The sequence below is a fragment of the Tupaia chinensis genome, unplaced genomic scaffold (genome assembly GCF_000334495.1).
Source record: "Tupaia chinensis unplaced genomic scaffold, TupChi_1.0 Scaffold000687_1, whole genome shotgun sequence".
NCBI lineage: Eukaryota > Metazoa > Chordata > Mammalia > Scandentia > Tupaiidae > Tupaia > Tupaia belangeri.
The window spans coordinates 1,270,935-1,292,453 of NW_006160210.1; the positions used below are offsets into that span (position 1 = coordinate 1,270,935).

Here is a 21,519-nt window from a genome sequence, read left to right on the forward strand (position 1 = left end):
AAAACAGGATTGTATTAAAAGAAAACAATAATTTACTTTGCATATCACTAAAAGAAATGACACTATTAAAGTTTGCTATAAAGAAAAGTAACACCCAGGAGTATTGTGAAAAAACAGTGTGTGATAGATGCTTTTTAAGAACCAAGTTATTAATATCTGAAAATTAGTGATTTAATATAAATAAAATGCATATTCCTCTTTTGAAAAATAAAGTGAGAGTTTAGTTATTGGATGTTACTAATGCTTAGAATATTTTTTTTTAGGAAGAGATTTTTGCTATAGGGTGTGTGTGCTCACCAAAGAGACAGAGAGAGACAGAGATAAAAAGCAAGAAATCACTCCCTGGAAGGATGACCATACCACAATCCTTCTCCTCCATTCTCCTCTCAGGATTTTGGGCACACCTGCACAGGCACCTGGTGTGAGTTTCAAGCCACCAGGTCCAGGACTTGAACCATGGTTGGCCATGTGGGAGGGAGTCCAATGATGTAACCATTATGCCATCAACTGACCCCCCCAAAAATATATATATATATTTTTTTTTTAAATGAGATTTTTGCTATAGGGCGTGTGCACTCATGGAAGAGACAGAGAGATAGAAAGCAAGAAATCACCCCCCATGGGGATGGCCACGCATGCACCCATGCTCTCAGGATTTTGGGCATGCACATGTTCGCACCTAGTGTGAGCTTCAAGCCATCTTGTCCAAGACAAGAACCATGGTCAGCAATTTGAGAGTCCAGTGACATAACCATTATGCCATCTGCTGATCCCATTGTTTAGAATAATTATTAAATTAAGAATTCAGTAAATCTTTTTTTTTTTTTTTTGGAGAGGTTTTCACTATAGGGCGCATGCGCTTGCCAGACAGACAGAGAGAAACATAGAGACAGAAAGCGAGAAATCACCGCCCAGGGGGGATGGTCACACCACAATCCCTTCTCCTCCATTCTCCTCTCAGGATCTTGGACACACACGCACACGCGCCCGGCGTGAGATTTAAGCCACCGGGTCCGAGACGCGAACCGCGGTGGACTACGTGGGAGTCCAGCAACATAGCCATTACGCTAACTGCTGGTTCCCAGAATTCAGTAAATCTTTAAAAAATCAAGATATATTTCTGCTTAAAGTATGTTTAATTGAATTATCTAGACAATTAATTTTGTTACTTAAAAAAAAAAAAAAAAAAAAGCTCCCAAAATGTTATTCTAATAGCTCTTATAGAAATAAGGGTGTCATTGTTAAAAATTCTATTTTCTCGGGAACCAGCAGTTAGCGTAATGGCTATGTCGCTGGACTCCCATGTAGTCGACCACAGTTCGCATTCCGGACCCGGTGGCTTAAAACTCACGCCAGGCACGTGTGCGTGCATGCCCAAGATCCTGAGAGGAGAATGGAGGAGAAGGGATTGTGGCGTGACCATCTCCCCGGGGGGTGATTTCTCGCTTTCTGTCTCTATGTCTCTGTCTGTCTGGTGAACGCACGCACCCTATAGTGAAAAAACAAAACAAAACAAAACAAAACCTCTCCAAAAAAAGAAAAAAATATATATTTTCTTGGGACCAGCAGTTAGTGTAATGGCTATGTCACTGGACTCCCACGTAGTCGACCACAGTTCAAGTCCCGGACCCGGTGGCTTAAACTCACACCAGGAGTGTGTGTGTGCATACCCAAGATCCCGAGAGGAGAATGGAGTAGAAGGGATTGCGGCGTGGCCTTCCCACCTGGGGGGTGATTTTTCGCTTTCTATCTCTGTGTCTCTCTCTGTCTGTCTGGCGAGCGCATGCGTCCTATAGCAAAAACCTCTAAAAAAAATTATATTTTCTTTCTATTCAGAAGAAAATGTTATGGTTCAGGTCTAATTGAAACTACTAAATTTTAAATTTCTTCTGCTATTCAGAAAAGTTCTTTGAACTATTTGATGGCAATAAATCTTATTTAGTCAGTTAATTTCTATACTATTAAGAATGGATTATTTAATCTCATGCCTTGAACCTTAAATGGATTTATGACAAAAGATGTGTTATATAAACTGGCATCATAATGGCCCTTGATTTTATTTAGGTAAATTAGTACTTTATATTGCTTCTGTGGTCTACCAACTCTGGGAACAAAGCCATGTATAATATCTCAACATATGTTGAAATACTTTAATAACTCTACCAGTGGGGAAAAAGAAAACCTTATTTAAAAAAATGCAAAATTCTACTCTGTTTCAGATGTTGTTATGTTAAGCAACTATTCCTTCTTCTGTTATTTCTATATTCCATCTCACATTTTTAAATAAAATAGTAGTTACCATACATGTGAAATTTGTCAATCAGACTAAGATGAGGGTCATTTACCCTTACACTTTTACAAAGTCTCACCAGAGACTACTTTTAAAATTTTTCTACATTTTTAGAAGAAACTACATATTACACAAATATTTCCCCACAATAATAGAATTTGGTGTTATTAATAATAAACACTGAAAATATTTAGGGTTATAGTGCCTCTCAGATTAATAAAAAATCTTATTTTTATGTGAGTATGTACTTTTGTTTCTAAGTATTTTAAAGACTCAGTTTTTCTTTATAGAAAGTATCTATTCCACATCAATCATGTTTGAATTTTTATGTAGAATTCTTCCTGTATAAAATTTAACCAAGATATATTGAGCACCTAGTACATATTACACTTTGCTAGACTGTAGGAAAATCAGTATTTGCACCACTTTGGAACTACTTTTCAGAGAATAAGACTATAGTTTGTATAATTCTGAAGGATAAAATGTTAGATCATTGGAAAAGTCATGATATATTTTTCAGTACAAAAATGCATCATGACTTCTCTCCCCACAACCTGGTATTTGTTTCAAATACTATTTTAGAATAATAATTTTTGTTTATTATTTTAGATTCTTTTTTAAAAATAGATTTATGATAGAACATGTGTGCACCCACGTGAGAGTGAGAGAAGACTTGGGGAATGAGAAAGATGAGTACCCTCCACAGGGCCTGGTCCTGCTGTGCTCCCCTTCCCCCTGTTTTCCTGCAGGTTAGATCTTAGGCACTGGTTTCAGGCAGGATATTTCAGGCAGATCATCAGGCCAGGGATTCGAATCACAGGGATCCAGTCTTTCTTAAGAAGCGTATCACTCCAGAGACATGGACTGGGCCTAAACGTTTATGTTGTTATCCCCCTATATATCAAACAGTTTTTACTCTTGGTACTCTGAGTGGCTCGAATAATTATAAGGTACAGTTCCTTCTTTCTCAAAGATTGAAGTCTAATAGACAGTCAAACAAAATGCACAGTGATAATTAAAATAGTACTTCCTTCTTTTAAACTTTGATAGCATTTTTGTTACATGCCTTTCATTTGACAATTATTTGCACAGTCTTTTGTGCAGTAATGTTAATTATTTTACTGTCAATTATTTACTTCATAGAACAATTTAATTTTCACTTATATATACATCACCTCCCCAACAAGATCTCCAAATATTTGAATGTGCAGATTATAGTCTCTCAATAGTATTTTTATTTTTACTTTTAATGTTATGGGTGATTTTTATTTGGTAGGTGATAGTTAAAAAGAATACCAGGTTGGATCAGTCAGGCAGCCGGATCCCGCATGGCCAATTGTGTGTTTTGAGTCCTGGACCCAGTAGCTTGAAAAACACAACTGATACAAGTGTATGCATTCCCAAAAGCTGGAAAGGAAAATGGAGGAAAAGTGACTAGTGTGTGGCCATCTGCCCTGGGGAGTGCCTTTTTATTTTTCTTTTCTCTCCCTCTCTCTAGTGAGTACACATGTCCTATAGCAGAAAATAAATAAATAAATAAATGGCTTTAATGAGTCACCATTACTAAGGAAACCCTATTGTGTCATTCAGATATAGAAGGATAGAAAAGTATTTTAAAATTACCTTAAGCTGGGCTAGAAGATGGTGTGGAGGTTAAAGTGACTAGATCTCACTTAGGGATGACTGCATGATTTGAGTCTTATCCTAGCAGCTTGAAAATCATGCTGGATGTGTGTGTGTGTGTGTGTGTGTGTGTGTGTGTATACGCACCCCAAATCCTAAGAGAATGGAGGAGAAGGGACTGCAATGATTTCTCACTTTCTCACTCTCTCTTCACCTGTCTCTGTCCAGTGAACAGATGTTTTGCCCTATTGCAAAAACAGAAAAAAGAAAATGAGAAAACTCTTAAGTAAATTTTTAAAAAGAGTTTTGTTTTTTAAATTATTACTATTGCTATAATTTTTTAGTCAAGGTAGAGCATGTGAGTGTACAGAGGAGAATGAGAGGGAGAGAGGATCACCTTCTAAAGGGTTTGGTCATGCTTCAGTCCCCTTCCTGCAGTCCTCCACCCTATCCGATGTTGGACACTCACATGTATGTCCAGCATCCTACAGGCTGGCCAGGCTGGGAGTCAAATCAGGATGCAGGCTGAGATCCAACATCTCTTGAGTAGCGCTTTACCACTGCATAATGGAGTCAGCTCTCTCTCTCTCTCTCTCTCTTTTTCTAATTGTATCCTCAATTCATAATAATGATACATAATGATGATTCATTGATACATTTTGTTATTGATTTGCTCAACTTTATCATTTATTAATCTATATTTTATTTCAGTCATTTATAAGGAGGTAACTTTCTTTTTCTTTTTCTTTTTCTTTTTCTTTTTCTTTTTCTTTCTTTTTTTTTTTTGGAGAGGTTTTCGCTATAGGGCGTGTGCGCTCGCCAGACAGACAGAGAGAGACAGAAAGCAAGAAATCACCCTCCAGGGGGGATGGTCACCCCGTAATCCCTTCTCTTCCATTCTCCTCTCGGGGTCTTGGGCATGCACGCACACGCGCCCGGCATGACTTTTAAGCCACCAGGTCCTGGACACGAACCACGGTCTACTACATGGGAGTCCAGAGACATAGCCATTATGCTAACTGCTGGTCCCATGGAGGTAACTTTCTTATGCATGAACTTCCTTTTTTATTTACATTGTTTTGTAAGTAAAAAGTATTGCCTTAAAATCAAATGCACATAGTAGTAAAAGGAATAAGGCAACAGTGTTTATTTTAGTTACTGTTTAATGCGAGGATTTGGGTGGAAAATCTGACTGCACTGGTGTTGCATGTCTACCTATATGGGATGGTACTGGGTTCGTGTCCCAAGGTCTCCTGTACATTGCTGTGTGTGTGTGTGTGTGTGTGTGTGTGTGTGTGTGTGTGTGCATTCATGATTAAGGTTGGGAGTGGATTGTGCTATGGATTGTGCTATAGGATGCTTGTCTATCTCTTTTTTCTTTCTCTCTTGTGGAAAAATAAATAAATTTTGAAAACATGTGATTTCTCACAGTATGCAACCTGAGAGTTTCCAGGGACAATGTAAATGTATACTTTTTTTTTTTTTAGGTTTTTGCCATAGGCTGCATGCACTCACTAGAAAGAGGCAGAGAGACAAAGAGGGAGAGTGAAAAATCAACCCTCAGGAAGTAATGGCCATGCCACAACTCCTTCTCCTCTTGGAATTTTGGGCATGCATGCACATGTGCCCAGCATGTTGTTCAAGCCTTCAGATCTGAGACTGGTACTGTGGTAGACCATGTGGGAGTCCAGAGCCTTAACCACCATGCCACCTGCTGGCCCCATGAATAATTTTTTTAAATGAAGTTCTTATTGGTTAAAGAATATTAATTTTATTCATTGTTATCCTTTCAATATGATGTGTTATATTACTTCGAAATTTGTTTGTAAGTGCTTCCAAAAAATCTTCAAGTATTCTTTCAAAAGCACATTAGCCAGTTATTTAATTTCATTTATCAGAAAATGGAAAACATGAGTGACTAGAGGTACATATCTCTTAAAAAATGCAAATTTACCAGTACATTAAAAATCATGGTTTATACTGGGTCAAATTTTTTTCTTCACTGCTAAAGAATTACTGGTATAGCAGTTATGTTGCTGGATTCTCACATGGCTCACTGTGGTTCAAGTCCTGGACCCGGTGGCTTGAAACTCATGCCAGGAGCATGAATGTGTGTGCCTAAGATCCCAGGAGAAGAATGGAGGAGAAGGGATTGCAGTGTGGCCATCTCCCCTAGGGGTTGATTTTTCATTTCCCTCTCACCGCCTGTCTCTGCCTCTCTTCAGCAAGTGTAAACACCCCAAGGCAAAAACCTTAAAAAAAAATTACTAAATAGGAAGGCATTGATAGTATCTTATAAATTCTATATACCCATCTTAGATAATATAAATAATGCTATTATTGATGCTCTCAGGAAAAACAAAGGGGCAAGTAATACAAGGTCCTGATAAATTATTTCCTATTACAAATAGCTCACAAATGGTGCCAACTCCAGGGCCTTGTGTTTAAGGCAGCCAGATCCGCAGCTGACTGCAATTTTTTTTTTTTTTGGAGAGATTTTCACTGTAGGGCGCGTGCGCTCGCCAGACAGACAGAGAGAGACATAGAGACAGAAAGCGAGAAATCCCCCCCCAGGGGGGATGGTCACACCGCAATCCCTTCTCCTCCATTCTCCTCTCGGGATCTTGGGCACGCACGCACACGCGCCCGGCGTGAGTTTTAAGCCACCGGGTCCGGGACACGAACCGCGGTCGACTACGTGGGAGTCCAGCGACATAGCCATTACACTAACTGCTGGTTCCCCGCAGCTGACTGCAATTTAAGTTCTGGATCCAGTGCCCTGAGAAGAACACTAGGGGTGTGTGTGTGTGTGTACGCGCCCAAAAATCTCAAAAGAAGGGAGAGATGAGAGAGAAGGGATTATAGTGTGACTGTTTCCCATGGGATTAGGGGTGCTTGTCTGTGTACCCTCTAGCAAAAGAAAGAATTAAAGAAGGGAAGGAAGGAAGGAAGGAAGGGAGGAAGGGAGAGAACTCACAAATTAAGTGCATGTGTAATAGTCAATAATTAAAAACACTGAGAAATTTAGAAAATGTTGTAAATTAAAAAAAGAAAATATATTCTTTTTAGAAATTGTTTATTTATTGTTATTTAAAAAAAAAAAGCTTGCTAGAGTCATCAGAGAGATAGAGAGAAACAGAAAGAGAGGGAAAGTAAGCCACCTGGTCCAGGACTCAAATTGTACTCAATCATGTGGGAGTCCAGCACCCCTAGTACCATGCCACCTACTGGCCCCAAAAATGTATTCTTTAAATTCTTCTTCACAGCTTCTTGACTTAATTGCTTCTTATGTGGAAATAATCTAACTTTAGTGGATATTAGATGAAGCATAGAGATATTTATAATTTATTACTTTAAAATATTTTTATAAAATGTACCAACTTAAATATGTAGATTCTTTTGGAATATCATTAACAATTATTTTCATACAAGATATTGCCCCATACTTAGAATAATATTTTAGTACATTGTTAAGTTGGTTCTTGGTAATTATTAAAAGTGAAGTTCACTACCAAGAACCCATATTTTTTTCTCAAACCTTAAACATTTGATGGCCATAAATTGCCCTGTTTCTCCTTTATCTCTAGTCATGTCCCCTTCTCCCAAAATTGTATTTGTAAGAGTTTCCAAACTGACACATTGAGATCAGACAGATTTGCTAATATTGTAAGACCTTTCTAATCCTGGAGTGAGAATTTTCTTTGATAGATAGTTGGACTCTGTTAAGTTTTTGACCAGAGATAGATAATCAAATTGGTATTTTAGTGTATTTTTTATGAGTGTACAGAAGGGCAGAAAAAAGAAACACTATGAACCATATTCCAGCATTTTGATTACACAGACTTGAATCAAAAAGATGAGTTTTGACCAAAATAAGTGATGGCTGATGGAAGAAACATTAAGGAAGCACAGACATATTTAATTATTAACTAATAGGTAGAGGTTAAGAAAGATTCCATGATAGTTAAACCAGAAGGATATCGAATAAGTTTGGTATGTTTGATTTATGGTATATTTATTTGTTGATGTGTTGTTGCTTAATATTTTTAGGTAGGGATGGTTTAAAGGTCAATTTTAAAACTGTTCATTATTATATTCTAATAAAACCCAAATAAAGGGAAAAGTAGTTTGTTATTGAAAACTAGGGTGACGCTTTGAAGAGATTTAAGTATTGAAGATATTTCTGTCACCCTTGTTGTTGATTGTCAGTTACCATGGGCAAAGAAGTTTTTACAAGAGGGCAGGAGAGGGACCAGCAGTTAGCGTAATGGCTATGTCAATGGACTCCCATGTAGCCGACAGCGGGTCGAGTCCTGGACCCAGTACCTTAAAACTAACACCAGGTGCGTGTGCGTGTGTGCCCAAGATCCCAAGAGGAGAATGGAGGAGAAGGGATTGCGGTGTGGCCATCCCCCCTGGGGGGGGGTGATTTCTCACTTTCTGTCTCTCTGTCTCTGTCAGTCTGGCGAGCACATGCGCCCTATAGCCAAAACCTCTAAAAAAAAAAAGAAAAAAGAGGTCAGGAGAAAGAGTGGAAGAAAGGCAGAAAGAAAGAGAAAGATGTGAGGAGGATCAGGAGTAAGTCCTTACCAAGTATCACTCACAATAAAGATGTAGGAAAAGAACGCAGAACTGAGGAACTGACCACACAGTGCTTCAGAGAGAAACTAAGAATAAATAGCTTTTCTGGTGCCATAGAAATGAAAGAGAAAGTACTTTGACAGAAGAGGTAAATGTTCAAAAAGGTTAAGTTCCTTATGAAAGTGCAGGGTAAGGTAAATGGAAAGAGGACTCCTTGCATTTGTAAATGCCATTATCATGTATAGAACACTGAAGGCAGGAGAAAAGTTTGGGAGAGCTTAGTGATGTTGGCTTTCTGCCTGTGAGACTGGTTCTAGATAACTCAGTCATGACACTCACACAGAAAACACGAATGGTAAATGAAACAGGAAAGGACAAGTAGAAATAATATCTGCTATTTAATATTGTCAGGAGTTGGAGCACCAGCTAAGTGTTTTGTTTGTTTGTTTGTTTTCATTATTACCTCAACTCTTAACAAAAAAATATAATTCAGGAAAACTGACCTTATTTGTAGATAAGGAAAACAAGAAATTAAAAGCTTAATTTTCTTGGCTCACATGTAAATATTGAACCTCGTTTCTGGACTTGTTTTTTAGGTTGACTCCAGTAAGTTTAGGTGTAGGGTTTACTTCTTCCAAAAGCGGGTGACTGCTTATAAGTAACAGAGAGGTGGTCTATAAGAGACTAAAACCTCTGCCTGAGGGAGATCTTTGAAGGAGCAAGGTTTTGGAAGAGACAGGAGGGGCTCAAACAATGGAGTTAGGTAAAAGCCAAAAGAAGCTACAAATGTACATTTAACCATGGAATTCAGACTTGATTATCCTCTTTTATCTATAAATTTAGTACTTCTAAGACCTGAGAAATGGGAATGGATTAGTGGATTAAGTGAAGAAGACTCATTACAGGAATGATTTTATTAAGAATTACTAAGAGAGACTCAAAGGTATTTGAGCAGCAGTTGCCGCCCACTCAAACTAGCATTGAACTTACATGGCCCCAAACGGCATGGTTTTTCTCTAGAAACAGTGCCGCCTATTAAAAAGAAAAAGTATTGAGCAAAAGCAATGGTGGAAGTAATCTGAGCTTGCAGATGAATAAAACAAATCATTTGACAAGGCAACTAGCGATAGTGGAGTAGTTTTCTCCTACCCTGTTTATAACTCACACCAGTAACCAGATTTTTCAGTATTGGAGAATAGGAGACATTGGGGTGAGGAACCATTGAGTTGTAACTATTATCATCCAAAGAAAGAGAAGGTAAGGCGCTACACTTATAATAATATAATGATAGTTTTACTAGATTAGCTCTTGATAACATTGGACTCTTGAAGACTGATCCGAAATGGTTGAAATGTAAATCAGTACAAGAAAGTAGTCAGAGAATGAGTCAATTTGGGGTAGAAAATATAAAGGGTGGGGAGGTCAAACAGCAGTGCAGAGGTAAAACACAATGCTCTGTAAGACTGACCACATGGGAGCATTTCTTGTTCATATCCAGAGACCTCCCAACTCATGCTGTGCACACATGTGATCATGGTCTGGTGCCGGCTGATGGACCATGGCATCAGGACCCTGTTAGATGCTATCGCTGTGTCTCTGTCTCTTTGTCATCTCACTTATGGAAGAAATTCACTTTAAATTTAATACCTGCCTTGTAGTCTAGTGGTTAAGGGAGATGGATTCCCACATAGCTGACCACATGGTTCAAATTCTGGCCCTGGAATTTTGAAAATCATGCCAGGCACACCTAAAATTCTTAAGGGAAGGATAAATGTAGAAGAGATTGTAGTGTGTGACCATACTCCATTGAGGGCTTCTTTCTCCTTCTGTCTCTCTCTGTTGAGCGCATATGTCTCTGGCAATTAAAAACAATTTAAAGAAAATATCAAGGGCATAGAGACTAAATATTGGATTGTCAGAAAAGTCATGACCCATTTTGCGTAGAAAAAAATACATCATGCCTTTTCTGACATCCCAGTATAAAGGGAAGTGTTGAGAAAGCCGAAACTATTGGTAGACTAAAATCCATTAAGAGACTATTAAAAATAAAAAAGAAAGAAACAAAAAGAAGGATGGAAAATATGATTGTTCTTGATTTAATATCATAGAGGTGAACTTGTGCTATCGTGAAATTATCTAAATGATTCTGTCTTTAAAAAGAATCATGCTAGATAGCCTAATGGAGATTCTGAGAACATTAGTAAAATTTCTTTTGCTCGATAGGTTTCTTATTTTAATCAGGATAAGCTATCAACACAAAATAATTTATCTTGCCTTTTTTTTAGTATAGCGACCTAATTATTTTCATTTCCACTAAATATTATAATTGTATTGTTAAAATGTAACATTTTATCTAAATCTATGTTTTAGTTTTTTAAAGTTGATGTGAATAAATCTAATCTTGTTTCATGTTTCTCAAAGTTCAAATATATGCTTTGATATTTCTCAAAAAGTGATTCTTCTTATAAAATATACTGACTTTTTATATTTTGCTTGCAATTATGTTTTTCTTTAAAATTACTTTCAGAATAGCAATAATATATTTAACTTCAGTAAGGTCATAGTCATGTTATTTAGGACTTCAAGCCAGTTCTTGGGGATAAATCCTATCTGAGTTAATCAGATTTATTTTCTAGAGAACAGCAGCATACCAACTCTAAAAACGTCAGATCATATACCTCCTATTTTGATTAAAGTGTTTGAAGTCAAAGAATTACTTCCATCTTATCTTGCAAACCTAAGGCCTCTAGATGAATACTATGCAAACAATATACATTCATTTTTTATGATGACAAGGAAATGATCAGTGACTTAGTGATGCTTTCGAATTTCTATTTGGAGAGTAAATATTTTCTCTTAAAGATGCCTTTTCAATTACACACTTTGGAAAGAGATATTAGAGGGACATTTCAGCCAAATATGGGCAAATTGCTTAGACCACAAATTACCAGCTATTAAGCAACTCTTGTTATGAATGTGTATGATCTCTTTAACACCAAGCTCCATTTTCTGTGTCTCCTATCAGCAGTTGCAGCATCCAGCGATCAAAGCCAGATTCCTATAATTGCAGTGTCTGTGACAGTGGGAGTCATTTTATTGGCAGTGGTTATCGGCTTCCTCCTCAGTGGAAGGTAAGAGAGAAAGCTGTGATTCTGAACTTCTGCAGCTGATCTCTTCTTTACCTTGATCTGACCATTTGACTGTTAAGCACATCCCAAAACAAATCAGGCCAGCAATATATTAGTAGATAACCTCCATGTACGATGTATTTCTTAAAGCTTATCTTATCCACATTAGTAGTAAGTTTTAAGCACATAATTTCTCTTTTTAGGTATGCTCTCTTTCTAAGAATGATAGTAACTTGTTATTGTTTCTTCTGTTGTCCATATAACTGTCTCTCCTTTTCTCATACAGTCTTTAATCCACAATTTGTTTCCTTCTCAAAAATATACATGGTTGCAGGCTTCCATTTTAATTGGTCTTTGGGAAGGCCTATGTCTGTGCCTAATAGGCTTTTGAAGAATGGGACTCACGGTTCTTTATGTCTGTGGGCATTCTGTCCTAACAGGGTGATTGATACAAAGTAGACATTCTGGTAAACAGGGATATGGGGAGATAACTACACCTTCTCAATGACTGCTATGGTTTTTGACTTCTGAAATATCGCACCCAAATACATCACATGGTACATACTGGTTTAAAGTGAATTTTACTGAATGTTATACCAGCAGATAGGTGAATAGATGAATTAGGTATCTATAGTCCTTATGTTAAACAAAAATAAAAGAAATGGAACCCCGACAAAAGCATTTGTAGGTGTTTTCTAACACTGAGTTTGAGCATAACCTTCTTAAAAATAAAATAATAAAATACAATAAAATACATAATAAAAACATGAGCCTACTCTATTGTAACAAATGTATTTTCATATTTTTACATATATACTTTTTACTTAGGCCATTGTTAAAAGGGATATTCAGTAATTAGAGCTGTCCATTTTAAAATATTGTGAGTATAGGCCATTGTGGGCCACTATACAGAAGTCCTCATGAAAACATAGAAAACTGACAGAAATATAAAAATGTACTGTGAAGTCCAAGAAAAGTCAAGAAATCAATATTCATATTGATTTTGTTACTGTTCTAATCATTTACTCTGACTCTTCAGTACCTATTCAACTCATAAATACACAGAATTAGGTACTTTTCAATATACTATGTATTATATTCTGAAAAGATTTATGACTATATTCTTACATTATAGGGGTAGCAATTTATTTTCATAAAACAGTGTACTCTCCTTGAATATCCTTTCTCATTGTATCTGAAAATTACATTTCTTCTAGTTCTTGTTCATTTAAGAGGGTTTAATGTTTTCTTGGAATATATGTAGAAATTATTTGCTTACTTTTAATGTTAGCAGTTATGCACTTTTTGAATTTCTAGCTGAGTGGTAGTTTGTGTTGTGTTGAGGAAAATTTAGTCCAACCCAGCAGAAAACTGGCCACCCAGAGACTCACTGCTCTTTTCTTTCTGAAGTCACTTGGGGAAAATGCCCAGTCTACATTCCTGTTTTCTAGGAGATAAGCTGATTTCACTAGTCTTGTCATGAAATCTCAGATTTTGGTCTAAGAAGAGAATTAAGTAAATTGCAATTGTAAGAAAACTACCATTTGACAATGTACTTTTCGGGACCAGCAGTTAGCGTAATGGCTATGTCGCTGGACTCCCACGTAGTCTACCACGGTTTGCGTCCCGGACCCGGTGGCTTAAGAAACTCACACTGGGCACGTGTGCGTGCGTGCCCAAGATTCCGAGAGGAGAATGGAGGAGAAGGGATTGCGGCGTGACCATCCCCCCTGGGGGGTGATTTCTCGCTTTCTGTCTCTCTGTCTCTTTCTGTCTATCTGGCGAGCGCACACACCCTATAGCAAAAACCTCTCAAAAAAGAGAAACAACAACAACAACAAAAAAACCCCATACTTTTCTGCCCCATAAGGGTAGGTAACTCTAATACCTGTGTAGGCATGGTTTGTTGCTTTCTGTTCTTCTTTTTTTTTTTTTTTTTTGGAGAGATTTTTGCTATAGGGCACGTGTAGGGCACGTGCACTCGCCAGACAGACAGAGACATAGAGACAGAAAGCGAGAAATCACCCTCCAGGGGGGATGGTCATGCCGCAATCCCTTCTCCTCCATTCTCCTCTCGGGATCTTGGGCATGCACGCACACGTGCCCGGTGTGAGTTTTAAGCCACCAGGTCCGGGATGCGAACCGTGGTTGACTACGTGGGAGTCCTGCGACATAGCCATTACACTAACTGCTGGTTCCCCTTTCTGTTCTTCTGATTGAGCTATGAGTTGGCTTCTTCCTTTCCAGTAAGTCCAGTAGTCATTAGTTTCAGTTAAGGACATAGTAAGATCTTACTATGTTCACGCTTAGGAAAAGCAAAATAAAAATAAGGAAAAGAACAAAACTGCAGAAGTCAATAAATTTGTGTGTTTGAGAATTTATTGACGGATGCACGTCAAATACAGGAAGTATTAGACTTAGCCGAATATATTTACCTAACCTAACTATTCTTAATGTGAATTTAATGAGGTCATTTGGATGTGGATTCTTGTTTACTCTTATGGGAATCTGTAACATTAGACAAAATGTTTGAGAGAATTTTTAGTCTGTCTACTCTTTGGTGAACTAAATTTTAGTATAATTTTATGTTTGTAATATAATATATATATACACAAAACACAGCTTAATTTTTGGCAAAACTAAATCCTGGGCTTTGTAAGAAATGTTTGGTTGCCTGATAGCAATCAGGACATTGTTCATTTATATTAAAATTTGGTTTTGGTACAGAGAATTACTAAAAAAAACTATCCTAGGAATGGTGTAAGGATATTTAATATATATATTTTTCCTCCTCTGTGTCAAACTATGTTTAATACACACACAATATAATGATGTTTGTGCCACCTCACTTTGAACTAACTCCTTTATTATTTTTTAATTTCTAGAATATCATATTGTTTGCTCTTACGTGGCATGTACTTTTAAATTGAAAATAATTTGACTTCTTAGTGATAAAGATAAATATATGATTTTGATACATTGCAAAAATGTTAGTATCAGTTGTATGTGTTATTCATTGACAATTTATATCATCATTTGGGCTCAGGAGAAAATATATCTGAAGAGCCATATTTGTATTTTTATTCACACTAAAAGGAAAATAATCGCAAATTATAAGACATTGCTTATTAGAGACCAATCTTTTTCAAATGTATACACACACACACACACACACACACATCCTTTTTTATTCTAAAATTCAATCAAGAATGAAAACAAAATTAAATATAGAGACTTCCTAATCTCTCTTTTTTAGAGAGATTTTAGCTATAGGGCACACACACTGAGAGAGACAGAAAGCAAGAAGTCACCCCCCCAAGGGAGCATGGCCACACCACAGTTTCTTCTCCTCCATTCTCCTCTCTGGATTTTGGGCATGCACGCACACGCACCCAACATGAGGTTTTTTGTTTTGTTTTGCTTTTTGAATGGTCTTTGGTATAAGGCACGTGTGCTTGCCAGAAAGAGAGAGACAGAAAGCAAGAAATCATTCCCCAGGGGGATGATCACACCACAATTTCTTCTCTCCCATTCTCCTCGAGGGATCTTGGGCACACATACACATGCACCCAGAGTGAGTTTAAGCCACCGGGTTCAGGACTCGAACCATGGAGGGCTGACTATATGGGACTCCAGTGACACAGCCATTATGCCAACTGCTGGTCCCACAAGTTTTACGCTGCCTGGTCTGGGACTCAAGCTGCGTTCAACTACATGGGAGTCCAGCAATGTAACCATTATGCCATCTGCTGGTCCCAAGACTTTCTAATCTTTATAGACTTAAGTTGATTATGAGACAATCTTTTGGAATTTTCCTGGTATCAGTCCTGAAGGAAAAAGTCCATTAAAAAATGACAAAGTGATCTCTCAAATCTTTAAAGTTGTTAAGTATTCTAAAAGGCATTTTATGCTCAGTTCAAACTCTCTTTTTACTACTTTATTTCCCATTAATTTTTAAATGTTTTATTTCATGGGATTACAAAATAATCCACATGCCCTCAGCAAACTATAAACTAGTTATACTAAAATGGATATAAATTAAATCTTCTGATATGCAAGGAATATGCAATTGTTCATTATTCTTTCTCTTTAACCAGTAGTGACAAAGAACCTTGATTACTTTCTTTTCTAATTGTGTGATTTTCTTCTTCTTTTTTATATACACAATTTTATACTTATTCATTGTGTACTTGACCAGTCTTTTACCAGTAATTTTTATATCCACATTCTTCTAGTTAAATATCTGAGTCAGTTTTATACTTCTCTTTTTTTTTTTCCTTTAAAGGTGATCATTGATACTTTTTTTTCTTTTTTTATAGGGTGTGTGCGCTTGCCAGAAAAACAGAGAGAGACAAAGGGATAGAAAAAGAGAAATTACCACCCAGGGGGGATGGCCACGCCGCAATCCCATCTCCTCCATTCTCCTCTCGGGGTCCTGGGCAGGTGCACCACGCACCCAGCATGAGTTTAAGCCACCGGGTTCGGGACTCGAACTGCAATCTACTACATGGGAGTTCAGCGACATAGCCGTTACGCTAACTGCTGGTCCCCTTCTTTAAACCTTTTAAAAATAGACTTTGTGAAGTTAAAAAAAAAAATTAATGCTTTATCCCTGATCCCTCATTGAACATAAGTTGATGAAATTAATAACATTCCAGGACAATTATAGAGCTTACTTTTTATTTTATGTTAATTTCACATGTATACTCAGAGGTAAAGGATACACACCTATTACACACTTATACTCCCACCTGTGTTTGCACATGCTCTTTATAAACACAAAAAAGTTTTCTGTTTTTAAATTAGAAAACAGAAAACAGCTCCTGAAGAGACAAAATGTCTTCATACTGCTTTGCCTTGAATATGATTTTAAAGCTATTTCTATGTGTCTTTCATCCTACAGTGTTTGTCAGATGACACATTTAATCTTAGTGGTGGCTTAATGCTTCTAAGAAAGATTATTGTTTTAGGTAAAAGATCTTCCCTTGTTTGTTCTATCCATGTTCAAATCCTGTGTCTGGACATAGGATTGCTAATTCCCATTTCCCTCTACCTTCCAGAAAACAATTAAAACTCAGTCCATTTGAAATGTCTCTGGAGTTTTCTGGAGTAAAATTTCTTCAGAAATCAATGGGTACTGTATTTGGTGCCTAACCTGTAAAAGCTAAATACTGAGTCCATGTCAGAAATTTGGAGAATCAAATAGATTTGTGTAAAATTCTGCTTCAGTTTTCTGTTACTAGAATATAATATTAAAATTTACCCTTTTGTAATTATTGGGTTGTCAGAAAACTCATGACATATTTTTTCTATGTTTTTCTATGCAAGAATGCATCATGACTTTTCTGACAACCCAATCTTTTAAAGTCCCTGAAGGTGTTACAGATTGTAAATGAAATATTCTTCACAGTTGTCCATTGCTAACATTAACTGAACCCCTATCACACATCAACATGGAACTAAATCTGGGCATGTAGGTAAAAAGGCAATGTCTTTCTCAAGATGTTTTCATTTCTATTTTAGTAGCCCGATTAAGTAAACAGAATTTCCAGAGTTAAGGATAAAAAGTTTACAATAAAACTGGAATTATTGGCACCAGCAGATGGCATAATGGTTATGTCACTGGACTTCCATGTAGCTGACTGTGGTTCAAATCCCAGACCTGGGAGCTTAAAACTCACTCCAGGAGCGTGTGCTCGCGTGTCCAAGTTCCCAAGAGGAGAATGGAGGTGAAGAAAATGCAGCATGGCCATCTTCCCCTAGAGGGTGATGTCTTGCTTTCCATCTTTCTATCTCTCTGTGGCTCTCTGATGAAAACCCATACCCTCTGGCAAAAATCTCTCTAAAAAAATTTAAAAGCTGGAATTATTTCCTTATGGTACTTCTTTTTGGCAAAAATTCATTAATTTGAAAATTATGTGAATTTGTATTGCATGCCAAGCACACTTTGTATGTTAAGAAAAGCAATGGCTTGAGAGTATAATCTCCTGGTCTTAGAAACTTTTCTTCAAGTTCATTTGGAGCCAGATAGTGATACAGGAGTTTTTAATGCAACTGTTTAATTTAGACAAGAACCAGAAGTGCCAGGGCTTCTTCCCACATCTGATATCAAAACATGATTTCTTATACAAGCACCTTTTAAAGGGTATGAAGTAGTCCAAAAAACTCAAGATAAATCTTTGTCCAATGTAAGTCACACAACAACAATATCGGTAATAGTAAATATAGTACTATCTAATGCTAATTCCATACTGTCTGCCACGGGGCACTGTTCTAAGGGGTTTATATTTACTGTCTCCCAATAATACCATGTCCCAGTGTGTTATTGTTACTGTGTCCTATTTATGGCTGATAAAATTTTTTTCCTTGCTATTCTTTGAACAACAGAAGAATGATCCTGCCTTATGATTTTTGCACCAACTCTTCCAGCTGCCACAAACTCCTTTGCCCCAGATAACCCCCGGTTTCCTTTTCATTTGTTTTAAGCCTCTATTGTGCTTACTAAAATGACGACTCATGATTCCTTCCTCTGCACACTAGATCTATTTTATCTAAGGTATTGCCACATACTTATGCCTACTATTGAATTTTTTTTTTTTTGGTCTGTCTTCATTACTAGAACATAAGGTACACAATGGTAGTGAAGGTATTTTTGTTTCTGCTTAATCCCAGCTCCTATCCCTCTTGAGGACATAAATTATACACAGGTAGTGAGGGTCTAGGGCTTGAACCAGGCTCTGGCTTTAGATCTTCCCCCACTGCCATCCATCACTATTTAACTTCTCATAAGTTGGATCATTCAACTTTTGAACTTTTGTATGCAAAGCTTGTGTCTCTACAGCTAAAATTAAGGCTATTAACATTTAAAAACTTTCCAAACTGATTAGTGATATAAATAAAATACCTCTTAGAAATTAGTGTCAGTGGTATCTTGTCACTGAAGTAAATAAAAAGTCATTTGATTTTAGTGTATTCATCCACCTTGCGTGAAAAATTGTACCTAAAAATGTATTTATTTTAAAGTTACACATGTTAAAAGTCATCAACTCTATAACCCTTTCTGACTTTATGAAAGCTGGTTAGTTTCACTTCTATTGGCCCTTAGGATTTTTTTTAACCACTAACGTAGTTTTAGTTCATCATTTAATAAATCAATCTCTCCTGATAGGTGTACTTACCTTGAACATAAAGATGATAGTGGAAGATCCCAGTCAATGTCTAATAACCATATAGAATGGAGGAGTGAAGTTGGAGTTCAAGACTCTTGAAAATCTTTTCAGTATGCTTTATGGGTTGTTTTGTTGTTGTTGTTCTTATTTGTTTGTTTGTTTGCTTTATAGAGATTTTTGCTATAGGGTATTTGCACTCACTGGAGAGACAGAGAGATATAGAAAGTGAGAAATCACCCCCCAGGAGGGATGGCCATACCTTAATCTATTCTCTTCTTGGGATCTTGGGCACACACACACATACACAAACCTGTCATGAGTTTAATCTGCCAGGTCTAAGACTTGAACCATGGTTGACTATGTGGTAGTCTAGTGTTGTAACCATTATGCCACCTGCTGGTCCCTGCTTTGTGGCTTTGACTTAAACTTTGTTTGAAAATGACAGAAACCAAGTTCCAAATGGCGTCATCCAAAAAGGAATGTGGAACATGTAATGGAAGAGTTTGAGAAATTAAAAATACCTTTAAACTACAGATAGTTTGAAGTGGTAAAATGATGTCTACTGTGCAGTTTGAGACACATGGCTAAAGAGTGATCTGGCACATACATGATCCAAATGTAGTGGTGGTGTGGAGCCCTGTGAATTCTCCTATGGAGAGGTAGGGTAGAGAAGGAAGAGTCAGCCAAATTACACTAAGAAGGGTTGGCCTATTTGGTAGCAGGAGACAAGATGATGGTCAGATCACTGAAGGAGGGATGGCCACTGAAGTGAAGCCAGCTCTGACTTAGGGCTCTTTCCCCTCACTCTCACATGGTGCAAGCTCTAACAGAAATTGGATACCTGGCTCCACAGAGTAAATCAAGTTTACTTAACTAGAAGAAGAGGGAGGAGTTACATAGCCCAGCATGTTAGCAGTTCACACCTGAACCTGCATACAGGGTCAATTCCATACACAGCACAGGAACTGAAGATGAGAAAAGATGCTATCACTCTACCTTTTTTTCATATCTTCCATTTACTTAGAACATGCTTCCTATCATCTCTCAATATTCAGACCCGCAGGTCAAGACCCACAGGTCAAGACTCACATCAACAGTTCCTTCTATAATACATCTTTTCACAATCGCTTCATCCATAGCATTCTCTCCTCATACTAGTCTTATAAAAATACCAATAGAATTTAACACTTTCAGCCACAAATCACAGAACATTGTATAAATCTGTCCCGCCTGCCAATACATATTTAGAAGATAAAGACTTCTGTGGCTCTCCCACGTAACCTAATTGAATGACTACCTCATAAATTATTGAATTAAAGATGAAAATTGCATCAATCTCCATTTGAAGTGCTTTTTTTCCCCCAATTTTTCCTATTAATGTTGATAGTTTAGAAAAGGAAAACTGCTAGTAACACTATCATAAGCATAATAGGATGCCCAACCCATATATATGCTTTCTTTGTAAATAATAAAACTGTTGGTACCATCACAAAATAAATGCAGTGATTTCAAGTAGGATTACATGGGGTTCAAGAGCTCTTCACTAGCTGATGATGTTATTCATTTGACATCTGGATATGCTAATGTCAGGATGTACCTAGTGACATCAGGCAGAAAGAGCTTTTGTAAATCAATACGTAAGTCAACATTATTCATATTTGTCTTCTGATTTTCTTCAGGTTAGGGATAGATACCATTGGGATATATGGCATCTCAAACTTAAGTAGGATTCTATAGTATTAAAACTTGCTAAATTTTAATAATAAAAAAGGTATTATATGAAAACATCTTAATCTAATACTACTAATTTAAAAATAATGATAAGAGACAAATATTTATAATCACACATGCAATCACTGATTGTAGACAAGAGCTCATTAAAAGTAAATCTCAGTGGCTTATGAGTTAGCAATAGATGTGACTTTATAAAACTGCAATAAATCCAGACATCTGCATTGATTTAATATCTGAGAGTTGCTATCCCTTCTATTTTCTCATGATTACATGCTTTTTGTCTTCAAAGGCGCCGAATCAAAAATAATTAGAGAGCGGATCATAATTTATGAATAACTGACAAATGGGGATAAGGAATGGGTAATGCCAGGAATACTAGGAGCACAGCGAAAGCTAATTGCCCACTGTGGGAGTAAATCGTCCAAGGACACTGAAGCTGACCAGGTGACTGGCCCAACCGCTCAGTGCCACTGTTTCTGCACCTGTACTTCCTCACAGATCAAACACGTGCACGTCACCGCCATTTCCAGGAAGTCATACTGCGGCAAGCGCTCAAAAGGATAAAATGACTTCTGGGATTGAAGACAACAGGTTAATATCATTAATTTGCAAAGAAGCAAATTATTTTAGTAAAATATAATGAACCTTAGATGTCACCTACTATGAAGCAAAGGGTGGTCAAAAGCCTAATCACAAAAGCAAAGATACTTTTTTTTTTTTTTCCTAAAGCTCCATTTGCCTGAAATGCCATTCCGTTAAGAATATGATCCCCTTCTGAAATAGGGAGCAAGCGGACCTGCAGAAGATGCAGGGCTCTGGCACAAGATACTGCTAGTTTCTGGGAATGTGATCACATCTCTCAGAGCCCACAATAACACAGACAGACTCTCACAGGGATCTGATACCCAGCTCTACAGGAAAATCAATAGCTCTGCCCTCTGCCAAAGGCTAGAACATCTATTCAACAACGACAAAAAAAAAAAAAAAAAAAAAA

General features: G+C 37.2%; 1 protein-coding gene across 8 annotated transcripts in view; it reads left to right on the plus strand.

Annotated features, from left to right (window-relative positions):
- The window catches only part of EPHA5 (EPH receptor A5), a 421,001-nt gene that overhangs the window by 310,780 nt on the left and 88,702 nt on the right, over positions 1–21,519 (plus strand). For 5 of the 8 annotated variants that reach the window (XM_006160483.2, XM_006160485.2, XM_027776611.1 and 2 more), the window contains one exon: positions 11,520–11,625. In XM_006160483.2, the coding sequence (XP_006160545.1) occupies positions 11,520–11,625 (106 nt within the window). The remainder of the gene's footprint in view (positions 1–11,519; positions 11,626–21,519) is intronic. The other 3 variants (XM_006160484.2, XM_006160486.2, XM_027776613.1) reach the window with 1 other exon arrangement.